Consider the following 24,640-nt stretch of genomic DNA (forward strand, 5'->3'; position numbering starts at 1 on the left):
CAGGTCGACGGCAATGGAATATTCGTGCGAGAGGACAGCTAGACGTGTGAGATTGTATCATTATTATAGGTCACGTTTGATTATCTTTTTAGGTTTATGAAGGATAGCTTGTGAAACGATCGCTTTTTGAAACAGTCAATGTTATTGAAAAAGTTTAAATGTCGGAATCTCGGCTGTCACGGCCGTCGAAAGCTGCAGCGACGATTGGTCACATGGGTGTTGTAGCAGACAACACGTGAGGCATGATGCAAGATGGAACTGCAGCGCCGCTAGTTCTTGCGTCGGCCGTCGCGTCCACTTCGGAGAGCAAGCGTCTATGGGGAGCTGTGAAACTGAACTGGTTCTAGAAACGTTGGCACAAACTGAGCTAAAGAGCCAGATGTGTGTACAGCGAGCAAAGTAGAAGTGGCTGTCATCTCGGCAAGTACAGATGGTGATATCAGTACAAACAGATTTTACGAGTAGTGCAGGCTGGGCATGGCATTTAAAGGGTTGCAGTTCTCTTCACCCTCTATGTCGAGTGGTACTGCCTCTGTAAAGGCTCGACTTCCTGTTAGATGGGTCTGTCCTTTCGGGTTCTCTTTAGACGATCCCTGCAACATTTTTCCAAGTAATCATCAAATGGCTTCATAAAGAAGTTTACTGCCTCACGAATTGACTGCTGCAAAAATTTGTGGAATCCGTCAAAAACAAGCGGAGTTCCAGGGGTTTGTGACATGCTCTTGGCGCCTTCTCTCTCCTTTCGTACCAGTGACTGCGGTTTGTCAGTGCGCATCATGACATTAAGCACTTTCTTTTTTTTCTTCTTCAAATGTGCAGCTTACTTTCAGTGTGATCACGAGTGCGCGCACGAGCACGTCGCGGCATCCTGTGGCGGCCGTGGTAACGATGCAGCTCAGGATTCTCAATTTAGCCAATGGCCATGGACTTCATGTTTATTACGCGGTCATCTTGGATTATGGCATCAGTTTTCGAGAGAAGGGCAAGTGATTTCTAGCAGACTCTGAAAATTAATTGCAAATTCCAGGCTGCGTGCTGCGGTATAACGTTTGGCTTACATGGTCTCATCGCCTCGACTACCAATCGGCAGCATTTTCTGACCATGCTGCAAAAGTGTTGCAGGGCCCCTTTAATAGCGGTCCATTTCATGATGGTACTAAGTACCTGCCTGAGACAACAAGTGCGAATCAACTGTTGCTGAATTTACCCGTAAAATCAGCTCCTGACGCACACTCACCCGTCTGCTGCTGTGTCAGTCTGTGTGTACTGCACAATGCTTTGAAACTTTGAGTGCGTAGCACTTTAGGGGCCCAGCTTGTCGTCCATCCATGGATCTCATGTGGTGTGGACATGCTCACAGTAAAGCGCTCAATACAGGCCATAACAAGGCTAGCAATGCTCAAAACTGGATTAAAATAAACGAACAAGGTCTAAAATAATATAATTAACAGAAATAACCATGACGTAATCACAATAATTGACTTAAAATTGCTAAAAATGTTTTGGTAACATGCGGCTGACTCCGGATCTGTGCAAAAGAGGGCATCACTGCCACGGAGAGCGTACGATTTCTCCTCTCACCGGCTCTCTTCGACACTGCATCTGAAGTGGGAACAACCTGACAGAACTCGCTGCAGACGACACGTATCTCAACTGCCATAACGAGCAGGAAGTCGATGAAGTAAAGAGTTGTGCACATCTCACACACCGAATTTGCGAATCTCCCTAACAAGATTCTACTCGTGCCGGGGAAACACTGCATGCTTACCTCGAACATTGGCATCATCGGCAGTTTGGTTAACTGGGCAGAGGGAACTCTACGAACGGGAATCACTGAGTGCCCATGCTACGCACTTCCTCAGGTTTCACAGTGGTGGAGCTGCATTGTTTTTCTTTTCTCTGTGTTTGTGTTTTTACATTTAGTCTCGTCATGGTCATGAATGGCTTGCAGCTGTGGTGTCGCTGAGTTACTTGGCATCAAGGAGATCACTTAATATGGCTCCTTGCGGCAGGTATATGTGCCAGCTTTACTTAGAAAGGTGAGAATGCATGCATTAATTGATACCATAAATGTTGCACAGTTCGTTAATGATGGCATGCTCATGGCTCGCTCATTTTGGAAGAATTGAGAATTTCGGTACTATAGTAATGTGGAAACCTTGATAAACCAATAGGTGTTGCATATGTGTGTTTATATATCTTAAAGTTCCATTCATTTGAATTTCATTGAAACGATAGTCCAGTGCATTTGCATTCGGGTTACCAAATATTTGGCAGTGCAACCATCGAGTGTGAACAATGTTCTCTTATAAAAGACAAGCCCATCATGCTGAGAAACCTAGCCAGACTGGAAGCTGGACAACCAGGTAATAAAGAAATTAGTACAGCACAACATGCAGCTGTTTTACGTTGCATAACAAAAAAAGAAGGCAACAAAAATTTGCTCATGACTTGGCCTTTTATTACACCTTGTTATATGGACTCATAATACATTGTGAAATAGATTAATATGTTTTATTGCGATAGCAATTATATGGACACTCTCGGCGAATATTTGCCGTCATCGTCATGTCCCGGATATGTATATGGATATATAAATAAAAGTCACAAATAAAAATAATTCAGAAGACAAAAAATTCCGAAGCGCTCAACTGGGGTTTCAAACCTGTGACCCCTCGCTACGCAGCTCGCTGCCTTTGACAATTACGCCATGCCTCATTCATTCGCCAGGATACTAACAGCAGAATACAAACGCACACAGTGTTGGGTGAAACGCATGGGACGCCACACGTGGCGAAATTAAAATTATGCAAGACGCGGGCCATGCTGCATCGCTGTCCGCGTTGTGTTTGCGTTGTATTGCTAGTGACCCACGCTAGTTTTCCATATTGTGGTTGTAGCACCACGCCACTCGTGGCCAGTCGGCCAGGGAAAAAGAAGAGTGTCCCATGGCTCGTGGTGGCGCGAGCTAGTGGAAACGTTTTGGCTCTTGTAGACTTATGCCACAGGAGGGAAGAAACGAGAGGGCTGAACCAGAATCACAGTATATATGTTACAACGCGACTAGAATCCTGAGGCTAAAATTACAGTGCAAACTCACAAGACATCCACGAAGAAAAGAAACGTACGACACAAGCGCTAGCGAATGCTTTATGCTTTTATACGCCAATGCATATATAAGCCCAAGGCAAACTTACCGCACATGCGCACACAACAATTACTCTAAACCAAACCGTGTAACAAGGATGATAGTGCATTAGACACGCGAAGACATGAAATTTTATTCAGATGGGTGTAGGGACAAAGAAGTAAAGAAGAAGTAAGAAAGACAAAGAAGTGCGTTTGCGCTGTAATTTTAGCCTCAGGAATATGTACCAACTACAGCCAAATGAAGTTTTATCTTAGTGACCAGAATCGACGCCCACAGGAAACGCGAGCCATGGCTTCCCGTGCCACTGCCAAGCGCCTTTATTTTCCTCTCTTGAGGTCGCGCTCTGCGGTTTTGTTTGCCGCCCAAAGGAAGGCGCTGCAGGGTCTTGGGACAACGCGAGCGCAAGAGTCCGAGAGTGGCTTGCGTTCTGCGCATGCATCCTGGCGGCTCTCAAATTTCTTGGGTCCCCAATTCTAAAACTGTCTAGTGTTTCGCCGGAGTTGAGATGTGTGCCTTTGACTTGTACTTTGACATACAGGGCGTGGTTGGCCATGCTCGTGTGATTATCTGAGTGGGAGTTTTGTACGTCTTGTGCGTTCATCGCAAAGTTTGCGCTGAAACTATAGACCACACGAAGGTCACTTTGCTTGCTGCAGCGGCGCGTTTGCAAAAGGAGTGATCTGCTAGCTAGAAGAGCCAAAGTAGGAGTTAGTTAAAGTAACAACTGTGACAGTTCGTGCTCGTCCTATGTATACCTGTGCATTCTTTCTGTGCCTCCTTCATTGTGTTTGAGCAGCGCGCTGCAAGTGTCGAGCTTTGACAGTTGTTAGTTCACGCTTGCCTTGTGTGTTTTCTTTTCTTGAGTCATTTGTGCTTCAGCAGCCCGCAGCAAATTTTTAGCTCCTTGCTGTTCTTCCTGTGACATTCCAATTTCTTGCTATCGCATTCATTGCTTCGTCGTTGAGGCAAAACTGTGACTTTTTCTGGAATGGAATAGTAATTGTACAAGGTCAGAAACTGAAACAGCCATTTTGCAGATGCACACTTTCTGGCAGGCCTGAGTGCACATCGGTGTGTGTAAATGCATGCAGTTAGTACCACAAGAGATGTAAATACAACACCATTGTCACCACTGCATGGTATTAAGGTAATGCTAAGCTCGCCTGGCAAATTTTTTTTTATTTTATTTTTTTCAGATGTACCGACAGTTCTCCTCACATAAGGGAGGCATGTTTGAAATTTTCGTCGAGCTTTCTATGTTGTCCTGAATTTGCTGATAGTGTGCTCGGTACGTGCAGTCATAGAGGTCTCATTAATATGGGCATAAAGCTGATGTGTGACAAAAGCAATATTTTGGCAGCTATCACTTGATTGTTTTATAAATTAACCACATAAAATTTCAATTTGTGATGACTACAGAGCAGAGTAGCTGCTCACGTTTCTGTTCGCAATATATGTTTAAAATTCACTACATGCCATGATTAATGAAACAAATTTTAGTATTTTTTAGGTTGGCAGGCTTGCATGTACATGCAAATTAGATATAAGTTTTAGCAAAAAAGATTATATTTAAACGTAAAAAATTGTATATTGCACCTGATAGGACCTCTTGCCAGTTCACTGCAAGTAACTAATCAGTCTGATTTCCCTAGCACTTATCCCAGTTTCCCAGTCTTCAACAGTGGCTTAATTAAGTTATCAAGCAACACTGTGCATTGTTGAACAGCACATTAAATATGCATACATTTTTAACAAAAACTAATGTAATTGCATTAGCTTTGCATGAATACAATGTTGCTGCGTGTTTAATATATTTGACACATAAACACGGAATACTGCACAGCTTAATTAAGAAGGCAGCTTTGTTATCTCATTGACCGAGGAGGGTGTTGTGAGAGGCAAAACCAGTCGCAAACATGCCTGCTGAAGTAGACAGGATGGCCGGCTGTTATTGAACTTTGCCATACTGTCCGCACAGTGTCTTCTCATCTTGAGTAACAGCATTCTCTTTCATTCAAGCCCTAAGTGAAGAAAACAGCCTAAATTATTGTGTCTTAAGGCACAAAGATATGAAATGACATATTGGCATGTAGAATAACAGATGTCAGCAAAAGATCTTGTATAGGAGCATGGGAGCTGAAAAGTAATATCAAACACCATTGCGCTTAACGTTCACATTTTACTGAAGGCTACAATATTTCTCACTGCCAGCCGAAAATGCATCGGTGAAAAAAATGTTGATTTGATGTATGCGAACTGTCCATAGTTAAAAAATGAATCAATGATATTTTTAATTAAGCAGGGTGTTTCCATACTGCTACATACGCTTTGTGTAACTATTATGGTACTGTAACAGTTTCATGTAACTGATGCATGTTTCAGAGACCTTAATGCAAATGCAGCCAAACTGTGGTACCACTGTAAGGCATACTGTTATCAAATCAGTCACAAAGGTGGCTCTGAAGGACTCCACTATCATCACAGACAAGCTGATTGCCCTCCTTGCAGCTAATACTCGCTGTGCCTCTGTGAGTAACTTGTATTTATACCTTTTGTCACTCTTCCCCCAGGATTGTCCTCCCCATCTTCTTACATCAAGTGACTCATTAGCCAAAGGCCTCGTTAACCTTCCCGGCCACATGTTTATTATATCTCTATCAATAACTCTGCATGAGATCTTTCCATCCAACAAGAAGAGCATCTTAAAGGACCAGTAAACAACCCTGAGGTCGAAAAATTGTAATGAACAGAAATGTGCGCACTTTTGCTATGCAAACATGGTGGCGCAAGAATTTTGCGAGTACGTGCTCTAATAAGGAAATTACAGGGGTTAGAACATCCGTTTCAGCCGGTTTAAAATTTTCACGCGGCCTCGCCACCCTTCTCCGCCACAGGGAGGGGAAGGCGTAGCCCATCGTCATGACTTTGCCCACTTCGGCAACGTGACACGACGTCAGCAACTGGCGTCATCAGCGAGCTCGATCAGTCGCAATGCACTTCCGCTTGCTGCAGCTCCTGGTTGATTATTGTTTACATTGTCGCATGCGCTCCGAAACTTGATGGGCAGTTTTAGGCTCTTTTCGGTATTTTTAAACCTTTTGTGACAGTTCACAATGCAGCAGGAATGCGTGCTTGCTTTCCAAGACGACGAAGGGGCGCGAGAGATAAGCGTGGAGAACCCTGCTTGCCGCGCGTACAATGGGAAAACCAAGCAAGCGCGACCCGTCCGAGCTATTCCCCCTCTCTCCTGCTCAATTTGCAGCCGACAACGCTTCCTCCACATGTTGCTCACGTCGAAGGCGAAGTAAGTGCAGGTGCTATCACAATGCGTGGCCGAAACCACATCACCACAGGGCCAAGAAACAAGGTGCAGTTTCGTAGCGGTGGGTGGGAACAGGAACTGACGTTAACTTGTTGAGACCTGGTTTAGACCAATTGACAAGCCCAATGGTACGTCAAGTTGCTCGTGGGCAAGTTTGCGTCACTGCGCGTACGAGGGGGATTGGTCAGGCGAAGGAAAGATGCGCGGGAATTGTTTTTCGAAATGGAGGGTCTGCGCGGCGCGCAGCGCTGTAATATTAGGAAAATGTGATCGCCGCGGTCTACTGTACGAATTGCCGAGCTTCTTTGGCGGGTGTAAAAAAAAAAATGTCGGAGCCTATTTACTGGCCCTTTAAGCACCACTTCCTTGTGTGTCTTAGCATACTGCTTCGTGTATCTCAGTAGCAGCACAGTTTCCTCTGCTTCCATGAAGCATAAAGCAGAGCTAAGTTGGCTTCTGTCATCTGATCAGGCATGTTGCATAAAGATTACAGTTTCACCCATAATGTGAAATAGTGATGCAATAGCTGTAAAATGCAATTCACATTAAGCTTTAGACTGTTCTGTGCAGTGTTTGTTTCTCCACTTTCATGGAATTGTGGCCCTTTTGACAACCCACATCAGTGACGTTAACTTCCACTGTCTTGGAACCAATATAGTAGACTCTCATTAAACAAAACCTGAAGGGACCAGGAGGATATGTTCCATTTAACAGGAGTTCCATTTATGAACAGGGGTGCATAATTCAAGCCCTAAACTGATCATATTAGAGGCAGCTGTTCCATTTAAGAGATTTCTGTTTACTGAGAGTCTACTGTATTAAGATTGAGATCAAGGTTAAAAAGCAAGTAGAAACAAATTTTTAGCACCCATTTATAATGTGCATATTGTCTGCTTTGTGTGTCTGTGTGCGAGCTCTAGTGTGTGTGCATGTAAGTGAGTGAGCGAGTGAATGGTGTTGCAGGTGCACACCTGCCTACTCGTGCTCTTTAAAATTCATGAAAATCCTGTAAACATGAAAGATAGGCCGGGGAAAGGAATCGCACCCATTTTTTCACTCTCTTTTTTAACAGGGTGCGCACAGGTCCTTGAAATCCTTGAAAACCCTTGAAATTGAAAATTTCATTTTCAAGGCCTTGAAAGTTCTGGAATTTCGTTCCGGTCCTTGAAAACCCCTGAATATTGGTGATTTTCTCAGGGTCGGATTGCACGACTTGCAATTCACTGCAGTTGAGTGTGGTGCCGGGCAAACTTCATTGCTTATCGCATTCCGCGACACCGTGATTGCGAAGTCGAAGTCAGACACGGTCAAACCACCTGTATTAGATTGGCAAGATCAAGGCATGCACTAACATGCGCGCACCCGCAGCGCCATTTTTTTTTATCTGGCTTGGTTTGGTTTCGGTTGGCCAGAAGCCATAAACTGATGGCCACAGTAAGGCTACAGCATCTTGAGCTCTCTGGAAAAAAAAGAAAAGTTGCAGGAATGAGCTTGTTGCAGTAGACTTTACTAGTGTTTGAAATGTTTTCTTTTGGCTTCGGTTTTAGTGGTATCCCTCAGCAACCCGCTAAAAAAAGTACAGCACACTCTCATTAGCCTCAGCCACCTCAGCAGCATCTGTTGGCCACATTGTGTGCTGTGTTACAGTGTACTAGAAGGGGCAGTTGGGCGGTGAAGCGAGCGGCAGCCTCCGCGTGACTCCGGCAGCGTCGCCAGCAGCGGCGCCGCCGCTGCGATCGACCAGTCTTGAAGAGGAGCACGCGAAACATAGCATCCACTGCGGCGCTCACATGTGCTTGGCGCGCGCTGTGTCTGTGGTTCAGATGTTTGCGCGTAAGCACTTCGCTTATTTAGTCTGTATTATCTGCTAAGGACCAGAAACTACAAGACAGATTGGTTTTCCCACAGATGCAAACGCATTTTGGGAAAGTACTCGCCGCTTGAATATAGCCACGCTCTTGAAAACACGAACACTTTCCATCGCAGTTGAGTCCCATTAGAACGTTTTCAACTACTTCAGCAATCAGGATCTAGTTTGTTTAGCTTAGTGAACTTGAAGGCGCAGACGAATGTCTGATAGAGAGCGAGTACATTCGGATCTTGGGTAATCGCAATAGGGAAGCCGTGTGAGACGTCAATTAAACGTAGTTAGTCGCCACAACTATGAAAGTAAGTTTAAAATAAACAGTTAAATGGTGCGCTCGTTCTCTTTGCAATCGCTGTCAACAGCATAATATGCAAGGCCTGAAAGAAAATGAAAAAAAAAAAATGATTGCGCAAATGAACAACGTCACACAGAATCAGCTGGACTTGTTGCTGAAACAGCTATAATAAAACATTCGTGCACGAATTTGAACAGTCATATACGCCCACATCAACAATTTATTTTGAAAAGGACACTGAAATTCATCTATAGAAATCATGAATCTAGCTGAAAAAGAGGACTAGCACAGCACGGATCCAGAAAGCCAAGTGGGAACTTCCTTAAACTGGCAAAGCAGCCGATTTTATTTATAGTTACCGTGCAGGCTTCCGCGAGCAGTTAAACGAGCTACAGCATTTCACAAAATGGACACAAGGTCATGGTCTCTGTAATCTATGATTTAATATGTGACATCACAGAATATGAGAACACACACATGAAGCAGTAGGGCACAGAGCATTGATATATGACATTGTGTTTCACACTAATGCAATGAGAGCATTACCCTAGTAATGGGTAGAAAAAAAACTGAATTGCTGTACAAAAGGGAAGCTGCTTGCTTTGATTCAGCAAATCCTCACAGCTGGCAAGGTAAAGCTCAGAAAATAAATAACAGCAGGTGAGGAAGGCGAAAGTATAATGCATGTTGAGAGAGTTGCCATGCAGCTAGTTTAGCCTGCTTAGTTTGAGGTGCTTGGCAGAATTACGTTTTCTCAGCAGATTGGACTCATTATCGTCTTTCACAAAAAAGTGCAGTCGTATAGTAATGTAAAACCCAAAACTGCGTGCTGTTAGGCTCTTAGCGTAAATTTCGCAGCCGACCTGCAATGGGGAAGCATGATAACTCATGTGCAACACATCCATAGCACTCTCGCTATGAAGTTTGCGTCCACTGAATAACGCTCAATAGCAAATAACGTTCCCAAACGCTTCTTCGCTCTGGGTCTGCGGGCGCTTTAAACAACAAAAGCTTCGCCGTTTGTTTGCTTCGAGAGTACCCTGTGCTGCATCCAGGAGCGAAGAAGTGGTTCAAGCGTTGTTTTTTAGGAGCCATTCACAAGTTATAGCATCACACATTGAGAGAAAAGCGGAAGAATCACTTTCAAACAAGCGCGTTCCAGCCAAGGCCAAGGAACCGGCAACATGAGGCACCCGCCTTCAAGAGTAAGCGACTGCAGTGCCGCCGCTTCGTTCGCCAGCGGCGGCGTCAGCTGCCCCTATGGGTCGGTGCCTCCGCCCGCTTCACTGCCCTTTCTAGTACACTGTAGCTGTGTAGCTTGTCAGTGCTTGCTCGTGCTCCGGTGATGTTTTGTTTTGCATGTGTCGGTTGCGGCGCGCGTTGAATTTCGCATGTTCGTGCATGCAGGTGGCATAGTTTGGAGTCATGGCTGGGAAATGTAACTTCCAGAGTGCTTGGCTCAGCAACGATGATTATAAGCATTGGATTGCGCCGGATACATCTGACCCCCACCGTGCAAAATGCACATTGTGCGAGAAGACCTTCGACATCGCTTCTGTGGGTGAATCTCCTCTCAAGAGGTACACAAAAAGTACAAAGCACTGTGGAATTATGAAAATGGCAGCTGGAAACTCGATGCAGACCTACCTGACAGCAAGCACAAGTGAGCGGCCCACTAGGTCGGCTCCATCCCAAGCGACCGATCTAAGCAGCGCCTGCAAGTCGCACGAAGTGGTTACCGATGCGGAAATTCTGTGGACAATGAAAGTGATTACCTCCCAGTATTCGTACAGATTGTCGGCACAAACCGGCGACTTGTTCAAGCGGATGTTTCCTGAGAGCGAGGTGGCCAAATCATTTTCTTGCGGCGAGAAAAAATGTGCGTATGTTGCGTGCCATGGGCTTAGGCCATTTTTCTTGTCGTGCTTGCAAAAAGAGGTACAGAAGTCCGAATATTATGTCGTGCTTTTTGACGAGTCAATGAACGACTTCCTGCAAGAAAAGCAAATGGACGTGCATGTGCGGTATTGGGACTCCTCACACAAGGTGGTCACTAGGTACTACAGTCGAACCCGGGTATATCGAACTCGCCAAAAAACGTTTATTAGTTCGATATATGGCATAATTCGATATAGGCCCGCTATAGGACTTAATGACAGAAAGGCACATACAAATAAGAAAAGTACTTTATTAATATGGTGGCTTACTTGCGTGCCCTACTTTGGAACAAAATAGTCCTGGATTTTCTTCTGTTTCAACAACTTCGCTGCCTGCGACAGCACGCACGCCTCCACGTCCAACGAGTCAGAGCGGCCTTGTATATTCACGCAATAGCGCCGGACCAACGCAAGTGCACGAATCACTTTGGAGGATGTAGGCAACGGGCCATCGTCAATTTCCTTATTGCTGTCGCTTTGGCTCGTGGTCGGCACGACGTCTGCAACGTATTCCTCATCTTGTAGCTGGCCCATGATGGCGACATCATCGTCCGCACTGACGAACTCGTCGAATGTCGATCCGTATGCGGTGACGACGCCGGACTTCTCACCGCGCTCGACTCGATTTGTGGTTTCGAGTTTCGTGGCGAACGGCAAATTCTGCCTCTTTGCACAAGCCATGACGACAGCGCGCCAAGAAAGTTCACAGAGCGCCAACAGGCAACACCACCAGCATGGACCACGCTGAACTTGTGGAAAAGAGGCAGCGGCACGCAAGCATAAAGCAGCAGGCACGCAAGCATAAAGAAAGAAAAAATGGCGCTCACTTGTACCGCCTCCGCGCCTCGGAGAAAGCGCGACGGCCTCTAATTGGCTGTAAGCGCTGTAAGCGCTGCGAGCAGGCCAGGATCATTTTGTGCAGGGGGGTGTTCGGCCGTGCACAGCCGGGTCTAAACCACTTTTTCTAGGGTGGCGCCGGCAGTTTTCCCCGCCACCGCGAGGGAAAGCCAACTTGCTGGGGCACTTTTGAGGCACATGGAGTTTGATATATCGGTTGTCGTTGCTATTTTCGTTCGATGTAACAGTAACTTTTGCTGTATATTCTCAATGTAAATTTACCGTGTTTAGAAATTGTTCGATATACGGGATAATTTGATATAAACGGGTTCGATATAGTCGTGCTCGACTGTACACCTCCGCTTTCATGGGGCACTCCATGGCAGACGATATCCAGGAGATACTTCTGAAGGCTTTGGAGCCTTTGCCACTTGGCAAGATTCTTCAGATCTCTTTGGGCGAGCCGAATGTGAACTTAATGTTTTTCAGGAACATGCAAGCTCATTTTCAGGAAAACCATCAGTTCCAATTAGTCGACTTGGGGACGTGTGGCCTCCATGCTGTCCATAATGCCTACAAAGCAGGCATTGCAGCCTCTAAGTGGGGCATCGACATTCTACTGTCAAGCATGAGTGCACTCTTCCATGACTCGCCTGCACGAAGGGATGATTTTTCAACCGTGACTAACCAGAACAAATTTCTTCTGCTATTTGTGTCCCATCAATGGATGGAAAACACAATTGTGATTGAGAGCTGTGCTTCTTTGGAATGATATGAAGAAATATGTGGAGTCCGCAAGAAGCAAGCAGGTGAGCTTACCAAAGTGTGCGTCCTTTGAAAATGTGAATAGCTTTTGTCGCGACTCCTTGACACTGGCAAAACTGAACTTCGCCCTCTGTGTCGCATCGATTATTCAGCCATTCTTGAAAGACTTTCAGTTCGACAAACCCATGATCTTCTTTCTTGGGAGAGACCTTGAAAGTATTGTGTGGAAGGTCCTTTCAAAATTCATGAAAGCCTCAGTGTTGTCGTCATTGGGAGGAGTTGGTGGTCTGCTGAGGGTGGAGGTTGATAACCCCATTAACCACGCTCCACTAGAAAAAGTGGATATTGGTCCCAAGTGTGAACAAGCACTGAAGGATTCAAAAGCTATAGTGCAAAGGATGCATTTCAATTCAAAATGAAGTGCAAACAATTTTTGGCAGCTGTGACCAAGAAAATACTGGAATGAAGTCCCCTGAAGTCATCTTTGGTTAGAAACCTGTCTTCTCTAGACCCACGGCTCATGTACTCAAAGCTGGATCAGTGCCTGGTGGGCCTAAGGAAGGATGCTAGACACCTTGACCATGGCAGGAAGACTGAGCGACAGCCGGCGGGAATGTGTACTTGCAAAGTACACCGAAATGCTGGAAGAGTTCAAGCATGAGCTTTGCCTCTTTGAGAGGAGCGTTAGCAGGCTGGATGAGTTCTTTCGCGAACTCTTGAGCTTCCATCCCTCCTACAAAGAGCTATGGAAAACAGTCAAGCTCCTTCTTGTTCTTAGCCATGGACAAGCAAGTGTTGAATGGGGGTTTAGTGTCAACCGCCAAATCTCCGTAGAGAACTTGAAGGGCTTGTCGTATATTTCACAGCGTGTCATATGTGACTCAGTGGAGAGGGCAGGTGGCATTTTAAATGTCGCCATAACAAAAGAGCTCAGATTGGCTGTGTCCGCAGCGAGGCAGCACCATGGTGCACACTTAGAATCAGAAAAGAAAAAGGGCCAAGAAAATGCTAATCAAACAAAAAGACGCTTGATTATGGAGGAACTTGAATGTATGCAGTTGAAGAGGAAGAAACTGGAAGCAGTTGTTGCTGATTTGATAACCTCTGCTGATGGCTTCGCCGAAAAGGCAGAAGCGACCGGGGACATCAGACGTAGTGAAATCCAACAGCCTGCGAAAGACTGCAAAATTTAAGACCGATGAACTTGACAGCATTAAGACACAAATAGAAAAAAAACTGAAAGACCTGCCCTGAGCCTCAAAGCTTCTAATGTAGTGAAACTGTGCAATAAGTGAAGTGAACATCATTTGCATTGTGCAATAAAATTTACCGTTAACTACAATCGTGTTCCTGAAATTTTTTAGAAGGCCCTTGAAAAGTCCTTGAATTTTTCTCTTGGAAACCTGTACGAACCCTGTTTAAGCAAAACACCTTTTGTTGGATACGTATGTCCTTAATTAGTGATCATTTATCTCTATACACAGTGTACAAGCAGTGTCACAAACGAGCGTGTCCATAAAGCACGCGCGTGGCCACTTTCAAACGGCAGCGGGATAAAACGGCGCGAGCCGCTCGCCCATGAAGCGCGAACAACGAAAAACACAAGTATCAAAAGGCGCCGACGCACCGCATCCTCCTCGCCCACTAGAAGTCTCAGATCAAGCGCCCGGCAAAGGCTGGATTTTTCTAGAGAGAAGGGATGACTGCATCGACGAGCGTCGCCGCCGCGATTCGAACCTGCACGCCGAAGAACCCTCCCGATGCTTCTGGAAACCGGGGGAGAAGGGATAAAAGCGTGCGACAAAGACCTGCAAGCAGTCAGTCAGTGAGTGAGTGAGTCAGTCGGCCCGGAGATGGTGAAGTTATGCTGAGTGTGGCTCCATCAGCCAAAGAAGACATGTTTATGATGGTGTGCGGTCAGTCGATCGTCGATCTGGAAAAATCGGATGACAACGCTGTGTGAGCCGTGACAAGTTACGTCAACGGAGGGAACTATGCGATCACCGCTGGAGTTGGCATGAGTGTTTCCTAGACGAGAAGCATTCAAGTACCGTCCAAGAATTGCGGACTGGATACGCCGTTGAATATTCAGGACTTTAACTGTTCTTGAATAGTTGTAATACAGGAGATTGCATTTGTAGCGCATGATCTGTTCGTTTAGTTCCCGTTGTGTTAACACCATCTGAGTTTTATTGTGAAGTTGTAACTGGTACCAGCCGAGTGTGCACGTGTTTGTGATGTTGTACTGCCTTAACTGAGAATATATTTCGTTTGTGTTATCGACTTCGGCTCTGACTCGGTCTTTGGACCACAACCGGCGTTCGCTGGCACACTAAAAGGACCAACTTTAAATTGTCCGCGCTTTCGTGGTGCGTTTTCGGAGGGCCGAGACGCCAGCCCTTGGGATACGCCCGGCGATTGTTATCCCCATTAACGGGATCAGTGACAAGCAGCAACAAACTTCAAACAGTGGATAGAGGCAATAAACATGTTGTTCTTAGATACAACAAGTTTTTCGGTGTTGGTGGCTTCATGTGTTTGGATAACTTGTCCGAATAAACTGTCTTCTAACAAGTACCGCTCTAGTACGTGACTTCTGTAAAAAGGTAGAGCAGTCATAGGGGAGTCATAAGACGTTCAAAGAAGATTAGCACATATTCGGCTGTATTTCCTATCTACAGTATTTCCAGCGCGCGCTGCATGGCACACATGCTTCTCTCAACTTCTTTCTTCTCTTCATGCTTTTCTTCACTGTTCCATGGTGCAGTATTCAACAATATTCTATGAAAGTTCTGTACTGTTTGGTGAAATGATTGTCACGACTTTATTCGCAACCAAGATGATCTTCCTGCATGGCCACACAAACTGCTTTCGTCTTTCAGTCCCAAGTTCGCCAAGAAGCCATTTCTTGCCTAGGCAAACTGTACAGGAGCATTGCAATGGATCGAATGTGCCCTCAGAAGCTCATTTCTAGAATTTCCAATGTCATCCTGGAGGCATATCAGACTGAAAATACCAGTGACCGGTGAGTGAATGCTTCTGTACTGAAGACAAACTGTGTTTACGATTTCAGTCACGAGAAAACAAAAATAAATAAACACAAAAATGACTTGTGAAGTGAAATTACTGTAAAATTAAGACCATACGAAGTCATCAGATAATGAGGCTAAGAAAAGCATAGAATAACAGAGAGCTGAGCTAGGTGGTAAGTATTCATTCTAAAAAGACAGGGCGTGCAAACACGGATACAGGAAGTCAGGGCACCACAAACGCATTTGTGGTGTCCTGACTTCTTTCCTGTGTCCGTGTTTGCACACCCTGTCTTTTTAAAATTAGGGACCATTATTTGCAGTCATTAATTGAAGTGTAATCATTATACGAATGATTTCATTGTATACATTACCAACATGCAGCACATTTCTTGAATGTGCTCATGTTTCACACCAACGTCCTTTTGTCTAATTCCTGAACAAAAATGTTCTTCTCGTTTCAGCATGGTTGTGGTGCAGACATATGCTCGGCATCTCGTACCATTATCGCTGTCTGGGTCATACCGCATGGAGCTTCTGTACAAGCTCTATTGTAACCTTGAAGTAAAAGCACTGAAGTCGTTTATACAGCTGCACAAGAATATGCAAGGAGCACAGCTACAGCTGAGGGACATTTTAGATGAAGTGTCAACTGCAGTTACCAGCACTCCCAGGCACTCTCGTTTTAGAGGTAAGGAACTCCTTCCACTGCACTGAGCTAGCAAACATGATTTCATTGTTCTTATGGCAATTAAATAAGCAGACAAAAAGGTCAGTTCTGACCTACAGTTTGTAACTTGTTGTGTGAGTATGTATTCGTATCCTTGCCTTGAATATCGACGATTTGGTGTATGCCACATACTGCACTGAGTGTTGTGAACTGAAAGGGACTAAAAACCAGTTACAAGTCAGACCCAGCAGTACATAGAGAGTGGATACATTCAAAGCCAGGAAGTAAAGTGGCTGGATTTTCCTTTGAATTTAAAGTGCAATTTCTGCATGTTTATAACACTATAGCAATGTAGTGAAATAAGATTTACATATTAGACATAGTACAAGTGTTCCTGAAGAGAGTAATCTTGCACCTGACCTAGTCTTTTGATTCAGTAACGCTTTTGCTTGGGCCATTTTTAAAAATTAATGCCTATTTGTGCACCTCTGTTTCTGGCATTTTGTGTTTGTTTTCTACTTTTTAAGTGACAGTGTTTAGGTTCTATCTTTTTTTTATGTGAACCCTGAAGGTTCTGTCCTGTACATACAGTCCTTACATTTAAAAGTTGTTTTGTCTATACTATATGGCACCTGCTTCTTCAATAAGTTTACAGGTCAGCATTCGGCTTGTACTTTCCTTAAATGGTCCTGCAACACTTTTTGAAGTAATCATTGAATGGCTTCATTTAAGGAGTTTATTGCCTCGCGAATCGACTTCCGCAAAAATTTTTAGAATCAGTCAAGTACGAGCACAGTTACAGGGATTTGTCACACACTTTAAAGGAGCACTGACACAGTTTAGAGGCACCCCGAAAGGGACATTTTTCATTTCCATGGTGTGCACTATCAACACTCTCCACACACCGGAGCCAGACAACACATATAAAATATTTTACTTTGATTTTAAAGTTTTCGTCACCCAGCATCTGCAAGCTAGGCCCACCGTGATGGACACTATCGCAACAAGTCAACACAGTTCACTGGGTTTGCAAAATCTGCGTCCTGCATGCAGCCTGAATTGCAGAAATCGCTATTAGAGTTTCTAGACGACAATTCATTCGTCACTGTTTGCATGCGACTGACAGCAAACTGTCAGTCGCATGCAAACAATGACGAATGCATGTGACGTGCGACTGACAGCAAACTCACAGTTATTTCTAGTATGCTGCGAGCTGCAGTCTTCCCGTGACGTCAGACTTGTGTTGACATGTCACTGCGAAGCCGCCCCCTGGATACCGAAACCAAAATTGCTGTTTTAAGGTAGCGTTAAAAATATATTCACTGCATTTCCAAGCACTACGACACTCTTTTTAGGGTTCTTGACACCCGTGTTTTTATTTCGAGCCACAACCCAAAGGTATTTAAAATTGGTGTCAGTACTCCTTTAAGCGGTTTCTCTCTCCTATCGTACCAGCGGTGCACTAAAAGCTATGCAGGAGGGAGTGCGGTAGCTATGCAGCTCACGATGCTCAAATCAGCCAATGGCCATGGACTTTGGGTTTATGGTGCGATCATTTGGGTTTATGGCATCATTTGTCATGAGAAGAGTGAACGATTTCTAGCTGACGTTGAGAATTACTTGTAAATTTCACGCCGCATGCTGCGCTATAATGTTTGGCTAACATGTTCTCAGGAGCCTCGACTAGAGTGATCAGCAGCATTTTCTGACCATGCCAAAAAAGTGTTTCAGGGCCCCTTTACTGCCCAGCAGATATAGCACCGTTTTATAAAGTATGAAAGCTCAGCAACTTGTCGAAGTTTCCACATAACTGAAGTAATTATAATAAACACCGGTGAAACAATGTTTTTATTGAGTTACAAAGCTTTTATTTTAGCTACCTGGCACTGCACATGAGTAGTGTTGTGAAATACAACTTCAAGAAAGGACTCTGCCTACTTGAGCATATTTTTGCTGGACTGGGCTACCATGGAGTGGATGCCCATCTTAACACAGATATTTGCTTCTTTCTGAGCCTACCGACTATTGATCTTTTTTTCTTTTTTTTCCCTCCCCAAGTCAAGGTTTTTGTGCTTAAATGCAGGAGCATGGTCATTCAGTAGCTTAGTTAGAACCTAGAGAGCTTTCATTTCTCAATAAGTGCGAAGTTGTTTGTAGGGAAGACTATCAAACACTGTTCTCCATTCTGCTCTTCCTCTAACAGGCATGCGGCTCATAGAGGAACTAAGGAGAGACAGTGTTGCGTGTGGCAACTTACTCGACGCACTACGCTTCCAGAAATCCATCGAGATTGCTTCCAGTCGGGTAAAAGCATATTTGTATGAGTACCTTTCTGTATGAGGGCAAACAAGTGACTTGACTTCGAGCAAGTAAAGTTCAAAAAAAAAAAAAAACAACGTACTTATCTATTTCACTTATTTTTTATTACATTGCGTCACCACTTAGGCCTATGGGAGGAATGGGAAACTATAAAAATGTACAGGATGCATACAGTGCAAATATACGCAGCACGAAATAGAAAAACATGAAGAAACAAAAAACGAATCAGTAACATTGAAGCTCAAGCAAGCTGTCCAACAGCAGAGAACAGATGGCTCCAGACAGCAAATTTTTAAGGGGAAAACTATACTTAAATGTGTCAGTGCGTGACATATTCGGTACAAGAGATTGTGATACCTGTTAATTAAGAAAGGCATGGAGATTTTTCATGTAGAAGAGTTCGATGAATTATTTGGTGTGTGATAGTGGCGTAGCCAGGGGGTGGCACACCGGGCACATGCCCCTCCCAGAATTTTTTTTCTGCCATGGGATACAGAGCATGAAATGACACTCAACCACACTTTCCTGCGCAGTCCCCACTTCGGATCAAGGGCGTGCCCCCACCGAAATAAATTTCTGCTTACGCCACTGGTGTGTGAAAAAAAAAGGGCTTCAGGGATTCTGTATTGCAATGTTTGCTGAAAATAGTTAGGTTTATAGTAGAAAGTTTGAAAGGTAGAGAAAAGTTAATACCATAACGACGGTAAATGAACAATACAAAACTTCTCAGTAGCCAATTTCTTATATTGGTTCCATATACCATACAGGCATACTACAGAAGCGCTCGGATAACTGAGTGCAGTGCAACACTTGCTATAGTCTCTTGTAGTTCCATTCCCGTCAAAAACATTGTTAAATACTGAAAAGGACTGATGTGGCCATTACGATAATGAGGCTCCTATAATCCAATTACAGCAGTCAAGATTTTTCATCTCTACCTCACCGCAGTTAGGCCTACTAGGCCCATGTACAGAAACTTGAATTTTTATTCAATTGTAAAATAAAACAAGCTTTAATGTTTTATTCTGCTTTGTTCTCATTTATGTTTCACGACAAAATTGCCTCTTTTTGCATTATTCAGAAGGTAGAATCAAAATTATTTAAAGGTTTATTCATGCTTCTTCAAAAGCTGATCTGCTTTCCAATGTTGTCATGTTTCAGGATGCAATACTGAAGAGCCTCGAGGACAGAGGCAGCAGAGTTCTGGCTGAGGCAGAAAAGCTTTTCTGGACAGCTACATCAGCCGCACTGAGTGAAGATGAGTTTGAACAGCTGTTGGCTCTTGTTTCAGAGCAGAAACCTGCACCTTATTATTCCTACACAGCCAAAGAGTTGCAGCTATTCAAGGTTTGGAGTGCTAATCAAGTGTTGTAACTTTATGTAATAACATTATTGCCGAAATTGCTTCACCACCTCTCCTTTTTTTTAATGCAGTTCATTTTTTAGGAGCAACAAAAGATGCACAGGAAAAAACTCAAAGACAAGGCACAATTTATACAGATAAGCAACATTTTGTTGAAACCAACCCTGAGCCTATAACATGAACAGAGATCATGCCATGTGTAGGGTCATTAATTTATGGATACACTAACTCAACAATTCCTCAATTCAGCAGTTCGAATGAGTTGAAAGCATGTTTGCTAGAACAAGTACCTCACATGCAATCTAGAACAACACACGTATGCAAACTATATCACAGGCAAGCAATCTCAGCGCTGACAATGATTAGCATTGTGAATGAGAGTTGCAATGCTTATAGGATGTCTACCCGGTTAAGTTATGTTCAAAGCCCTGACAGGTTTAGTACATGGACACAGATATTATCAAAATGCAAGAAATGATATACATCAGCAAGGGCTTTTAATTACATGCATGCCTGTGTGTACTATTCGTGGTTGTGCCCCCCTCCCCTTTCTAAAAAAAAAGGTGTGAAGAGTGACCTAACCTTTTACCTCGTATGTATGCAGCATTAAAAAAAGGGTAATTTACAAATGTTTTTTCTGAAATAATTCAGGAGCTAAAAAGATCTCAAAGTATGGCTCTATTTGTTTTTTTATTTTATTTTATTGTTTAACTGTTGATGATGCCAGCCAACAAAGCTTTGCGTAGATAAGTTCACCATAGGCACAGCCAGAGGTGGAAAATAATGAACTAAAGTACAACAAGGGTTCGGGCTTACCCATAATATCATGCCATGCTGGGAAAAGTATATTTTGCCAGGCGGTGGCTAGACTCAGGCCTGATGCCTTTGAAGCCAAGCTCGGCTCAGGATTGGAGCAGCGGGCCTGGATAAGGGCCCATTCATCAATAAATGTAGGCGGGACATTAGAGCACACTGGGGCATTCTGCAAAGATCCAAGACATTCTAGGTGAACCGATTGAGACAAGTTCCAGAAAAAGTGGCTCATAATTACCTCAGCAAACAAAATATAAAGCAGATGAAATTTTTCATTCCTTTGTGTTTCAACAAAAACAGACTTTGTTCCTACAGAAGCAAATAGTTTATCGCGCATTGGGATGCATTCACCTCATCCAATTGCGAAACAAAAAAATTTTTTTCATGGACTATCATGCTTCACTTAGCATTATTAGATAATAGTATGTGCATTAAAAAAGTTCTGCCTTTATATTGTGAATGCTGGCTTAACAGCTATTAATCCTTTTTGTACAAAAAGTGTCAAGCTCAAAGCACGATTGCAAAAAAAAAAAAGACGAATGACGAGCCAAACTCGTCCAGCAATGTTCTAGCTTTCATGTCACGTTCAAGACAACTTGTGCTTCTCCATTTTTCTGTGCTTGCTGTAAACAACACCATGGGACATAAGAAGCCTGTTGAAGATAGCTGGTCTTTGTCATTCCAGTAGAGTGTCAAGTTCTAAGCATGCAGGCAAAACGTTCAGTGAAGATCGCTTTCCATAGGCCAAAAAATATTTTTCTTTCTTCTAGTAAACTGTAGCCTTCCGACACAAACTTCTTACGTGACCAGTGGAATCACTTATAGTAGAATCTCATTAAACGAAACCTCGAGACCAGAAAAAAGTTGTTCCAATTGCAAGGAGTGCTATACACCCTCTCAACATTGTTAGGTATGTTATGTAAAAGCTGTGAATGTTTTAGCTACTTTGTCCCGTGTTGGCTGTTGGATTGATGGCTTTGCCAGTTTCGGTTCCAAGAAAGCACCAGTCACATCAAATAAAACATAACTCTCACTGTTTTAATTGGTGGCCAGGTAACACAGTTATGCATGGCTAGTCTCTCACTGTTCATTAGAGATGGTTCTCTGGATGGAACACAGGTGTCAAAAGAATATATTTGCTTATGCCTGCACAGATGGAAGTGTTGACATCTGTTGTTTTTTTGTTTACAGAGTTGTAAATCTTGGGTTCCGATTAAAGGGACCGACAACTGATTTTTCTCGACACAGTTTTTTACGGCACGACAGGAAGCTCACCCTTCGTAGCGTTTGTAGCTGCAGTGGTTTATCCGAAAAGCACGTAGTTATTTTATAAGCAGTATCTTTCGATCTGAAAGGCTCCAAACACGCATGGAGGCTTGCTCCAGCAACGCTGAGAATTGATAGCGATGCCGCTAGCCCTTGTGAAAGCTGTCGTTCTGCTTTCGCAGGAGTTACTCTAACTATGCTTAACCACCTTTATTTTGAGCTTTCCAACCATTTTTGAAAATAGCAAGCTGTTACAATGAGATGTGTGGCTTTATACACCTTCCTGGTATTTGTACAGCGTTGCGTGCGCCTGTGCCCAAGGTTGCCTGTGCCTGTGTCATGGATGGCTTGTCCCAGCGTTGTTACTCTCTCGATACACGATCCAAGCCAAGTAATCGAAAACGTAACTGTGCGTATGCACGGCCGCACTGAGTAGCAGCACGCATCATTTCTGAGACGAAGTGTAGGTAGCAAAACTATGTCGCTCCAAAATCTTAGCGACCTGGAAACTGCGTGCACGGTTGCATGAGCACGCTGAAAAGTTGCTCAAGACGCGCTGACAAGCATGGGATCATTACATCATGCGAAGACAGCACCACTTTAATGCATACTACTAATGCAGGCCTATATGTACATTATTATGGAGTAATACCTTTTAATATAAAGAAACGAACAATATTTCAATACTAACAAAAAAAAAAATCGTCAACCGCGTACAGCAATCAATGGTCACGTGGCCGTCTTCATCGGATCATTCATGTTTTTGCCACCAGAGGCGCCACAGGTCATTTTTCGCGACTTTCAATTAAGAAATGAAAATATAAATCCATCTGTCACGAAAAAAACAGGGTTGGTTTGAGTCAGTGCGACAGACAATCTTTACATCAGTGGAGTCAACTCAATTCATATTCTGGGCAGTTGTCGGTCCCTTTATCTGTGTACAAAACCAGCCAGTTAAGACATATTTCATTTAAGCGATTTTTACATATCGAGGCTCTACTGTATGTGAACAAAATTATTCTTTTTTTTGCAAATTTAGTAACACTTTTTCCATTCTTAAAGGGTTAAAGTGACACTAGAGATGAACACTGAATCAATTATCAGCACAATCAAATTCCTCAACAATGAAATTAGCGGTACAACAAAGAATCCCTTATTTCTTGACTACACTGTGAGAACTATGGTGCATGTTTGCAATAAAGTGACCTTTAAGATAAAGTAATATTTCGAAGATCCCAAGCGCTTCTTTATAAAAGTGTTTACTGTATCAGCGTATTCTTTCAAAAATATGTTTTCATAGATTTGGCAGAATGTTGATTACAAGTCAAGTAAATAAAGGCCCAATGTTTCACCCTTAGGAATCTACAAATGTGCAAAATAGTACACTGAAATTTTCTATGCAACTGTGAAACTGGGGGTTCCGCTGTTCTGATGCACAATTTAAAAAAGAAAGTCTCGGTGTTTGTACACCGCTGAGCAAGCTTTTTTCGAAAACACCGATCAACTGCAAAGCAAGAGTGAATATTTTGAATAAATTTTTTAAAACACACAAAATGTAATACACTGATTTATTGCTTCATGTCAGCATTCCTTTTGGTTTATTCCTAGCGTTATGGCAACATATAATTAGAGATTGAGCACACTACAAAAAAAAAAACATTTCACATGCATATCAGTCTTCTGCATGATCCTCTTGCTTCTTTCAGGTTCTGTCAAAGGTCTTCCCATTGTCCTGTGGCCAGTGCGACTACCTAATGACAACCCCTGATGGGCAAAGTAACATCAGTGAAGGAGATGCGTAGATATGTGAACAGCCTTCACAGTTAGCCTTTAAAGCACCCAGTGTGAGTGCAACCATTGCACATCTTTTCTGCCACATTTAATACACATTATAGTGTTTTATTTGCATTCACTTCACATTGTTGATTGACAGCTTTTCTAAAGGGAGAAGATAATACTTGATGATAGTGACAAGTGTGCGAAGCTGTTGCCGTCACTTCTCTGTATTATGAGTGAAAGCTTTCTTTTTTTAACTTTTCATTACAGTTTCAAGACTGTCATGATGAAGAATGCTTGTGAAGTGTGCAACACGACTTGGAATATTATGTTCTCGCAAATGCGTTGTTGCTGAGTGCACACTGTGTATGCGCAACTGGTCAACACCGAGGTACCATAGATAACATACTTCGATGGCCTGCAATTTTCCATCATCATCCACCAACAAGCAGAAGCGCTGATGGATATGCCACCTGAAAAAAACACAGCTGAATTAAGAATTTGTGCAAGGACTAAATGAGTGCCACAAGCTACTTGCGTCATTGAAAGTCAACGAAAATGCCAGATCCAAGTGCCATTTGTGAAGCTCAAGTCGAGGGAAGTCCAGTCCTTAAAAACACTGCTTGTTTCGAACTCTTTGAGAAAAAATACTTGTAAATGTGAGATTCAGTTGTGTACAAAACACTTACCTTGATTATAGGGGGAACAGGCAAACATACTGCCCATGCGTTATTTTTTTTTTTATGCTTAATGGTCGGTCATGATATTAGCATGAACACCAACATACCAGGCATACAGTGTACATATATTTTTTTCTTTTTCAGAGAGTCTTGCAATAAAGTTTTGCACGATGCAGCTGACTGAGTGATAAATTTAGTGGGCTATTTTATCACATGTTTTATGTGCCACAACTACGATGCTTACTCCAGTTTGCAGCTTCGAAAGCACATTGGTTAAGCAGTGTTTCACACGCACATAAAAGGGTAAGGTAGTTAAGAGAGGACAAGAGCATCAAGGTATGAGAATTGTCATGCATGTCGCTTGTTCTTTCATTGCTCAGACCACTTTATGTGAATTTTCTAGGAACCAATCCTCTGATGTGTTCTAGACAAATGCCAGCATCAGTGAGCTCATAGTTCTGAGGAGGGAAGACAGCTTTTTCAGCCTATGATATCTATTGTTTTTAAACAGCCTTCCTGATAGTAGTATATTCCTTTACATTTTAGTACC

General features: G+C 43.4%; 1 protein-coding gene across 1 annotated transcript; it reads left to right on the forward strand.

Annotated features, from left to right (window-relative positions):
- The first annotated feature begins 1,929 nt into the window (after nucleotides 1-1,929).
- LOC119382937 (uncharacterized) lies at nucleotides 1,930-24,350 on the forward strand. The gene is made up of 9 exons (XM_037650855.2): nucleotides 1,930-2,039; nucleotides 4,348-4,439; nucleotides 5,534-5,679; nucleotides 15,057-15,199; nucleotides 15,668-15,894; nucleotides 18,077-18,177; nucleotides 19,354-19,539; nucleotides 23,341-23,478; nucleotides 23,681-24,350. The coding sequence occupies exons 1-8, from the start codon at nucleotides 1,996-1,998 to the stop codon at nucleotides 23,434-23,436; spliced, it is 1,035 nt and encodes a 344-aa protein (XP_037506783.1). The 5' UTR covers nucleotides 1,930-1,995; the 3' UTR covers nucleotides 23,437-23,478; nucleotides 23,681-24,350.
- Nucleotides 24,351-24,640: the final 290 nt, after the last annotated feature.

Source organism: Rhipicephalus sanguineus, chromosome 2 (assembly GCF_013339695.2).
Source record: "Rhipicephalus sanguineus isolate Rsan-2018 chromosome 2, BIME_Rsan_1.4, whole genome shotgun sequence".
Classification (NCBI taxonomy): Eukaryota; Metazoa; Arthropoda; class Arachnida; order Ixodida; family Ixodidae; genus Rhipicephalus; species Rhipicephalus sanguineus.

Excerpts from the sequence above, each read along its gene's own strand:
- LOC119382937 (XM_037650855.2), top strand. The coding sequence starts at position 1,996 with ATGGCTCCTTGCGGCAGGTATATGTGCCAGCTTTACTTAGAAAG. Across the intron at positions 15,200-15,667 it reads ACTGAAAATACCAGTGACCG|CATGGTTGTGGTGCAGACAT; the intron begins GTGAGTGAATGC and ends TTCTCGTTTCAG. Across the intron at positions 19,540-23,340 it reads AAGAGTTGCAGCTATTCAAG|GTTCTGTCAAAGGTCTTCCC; the intron begins GTTTGGAGTGCT and ends TGCTTCTTTCAG.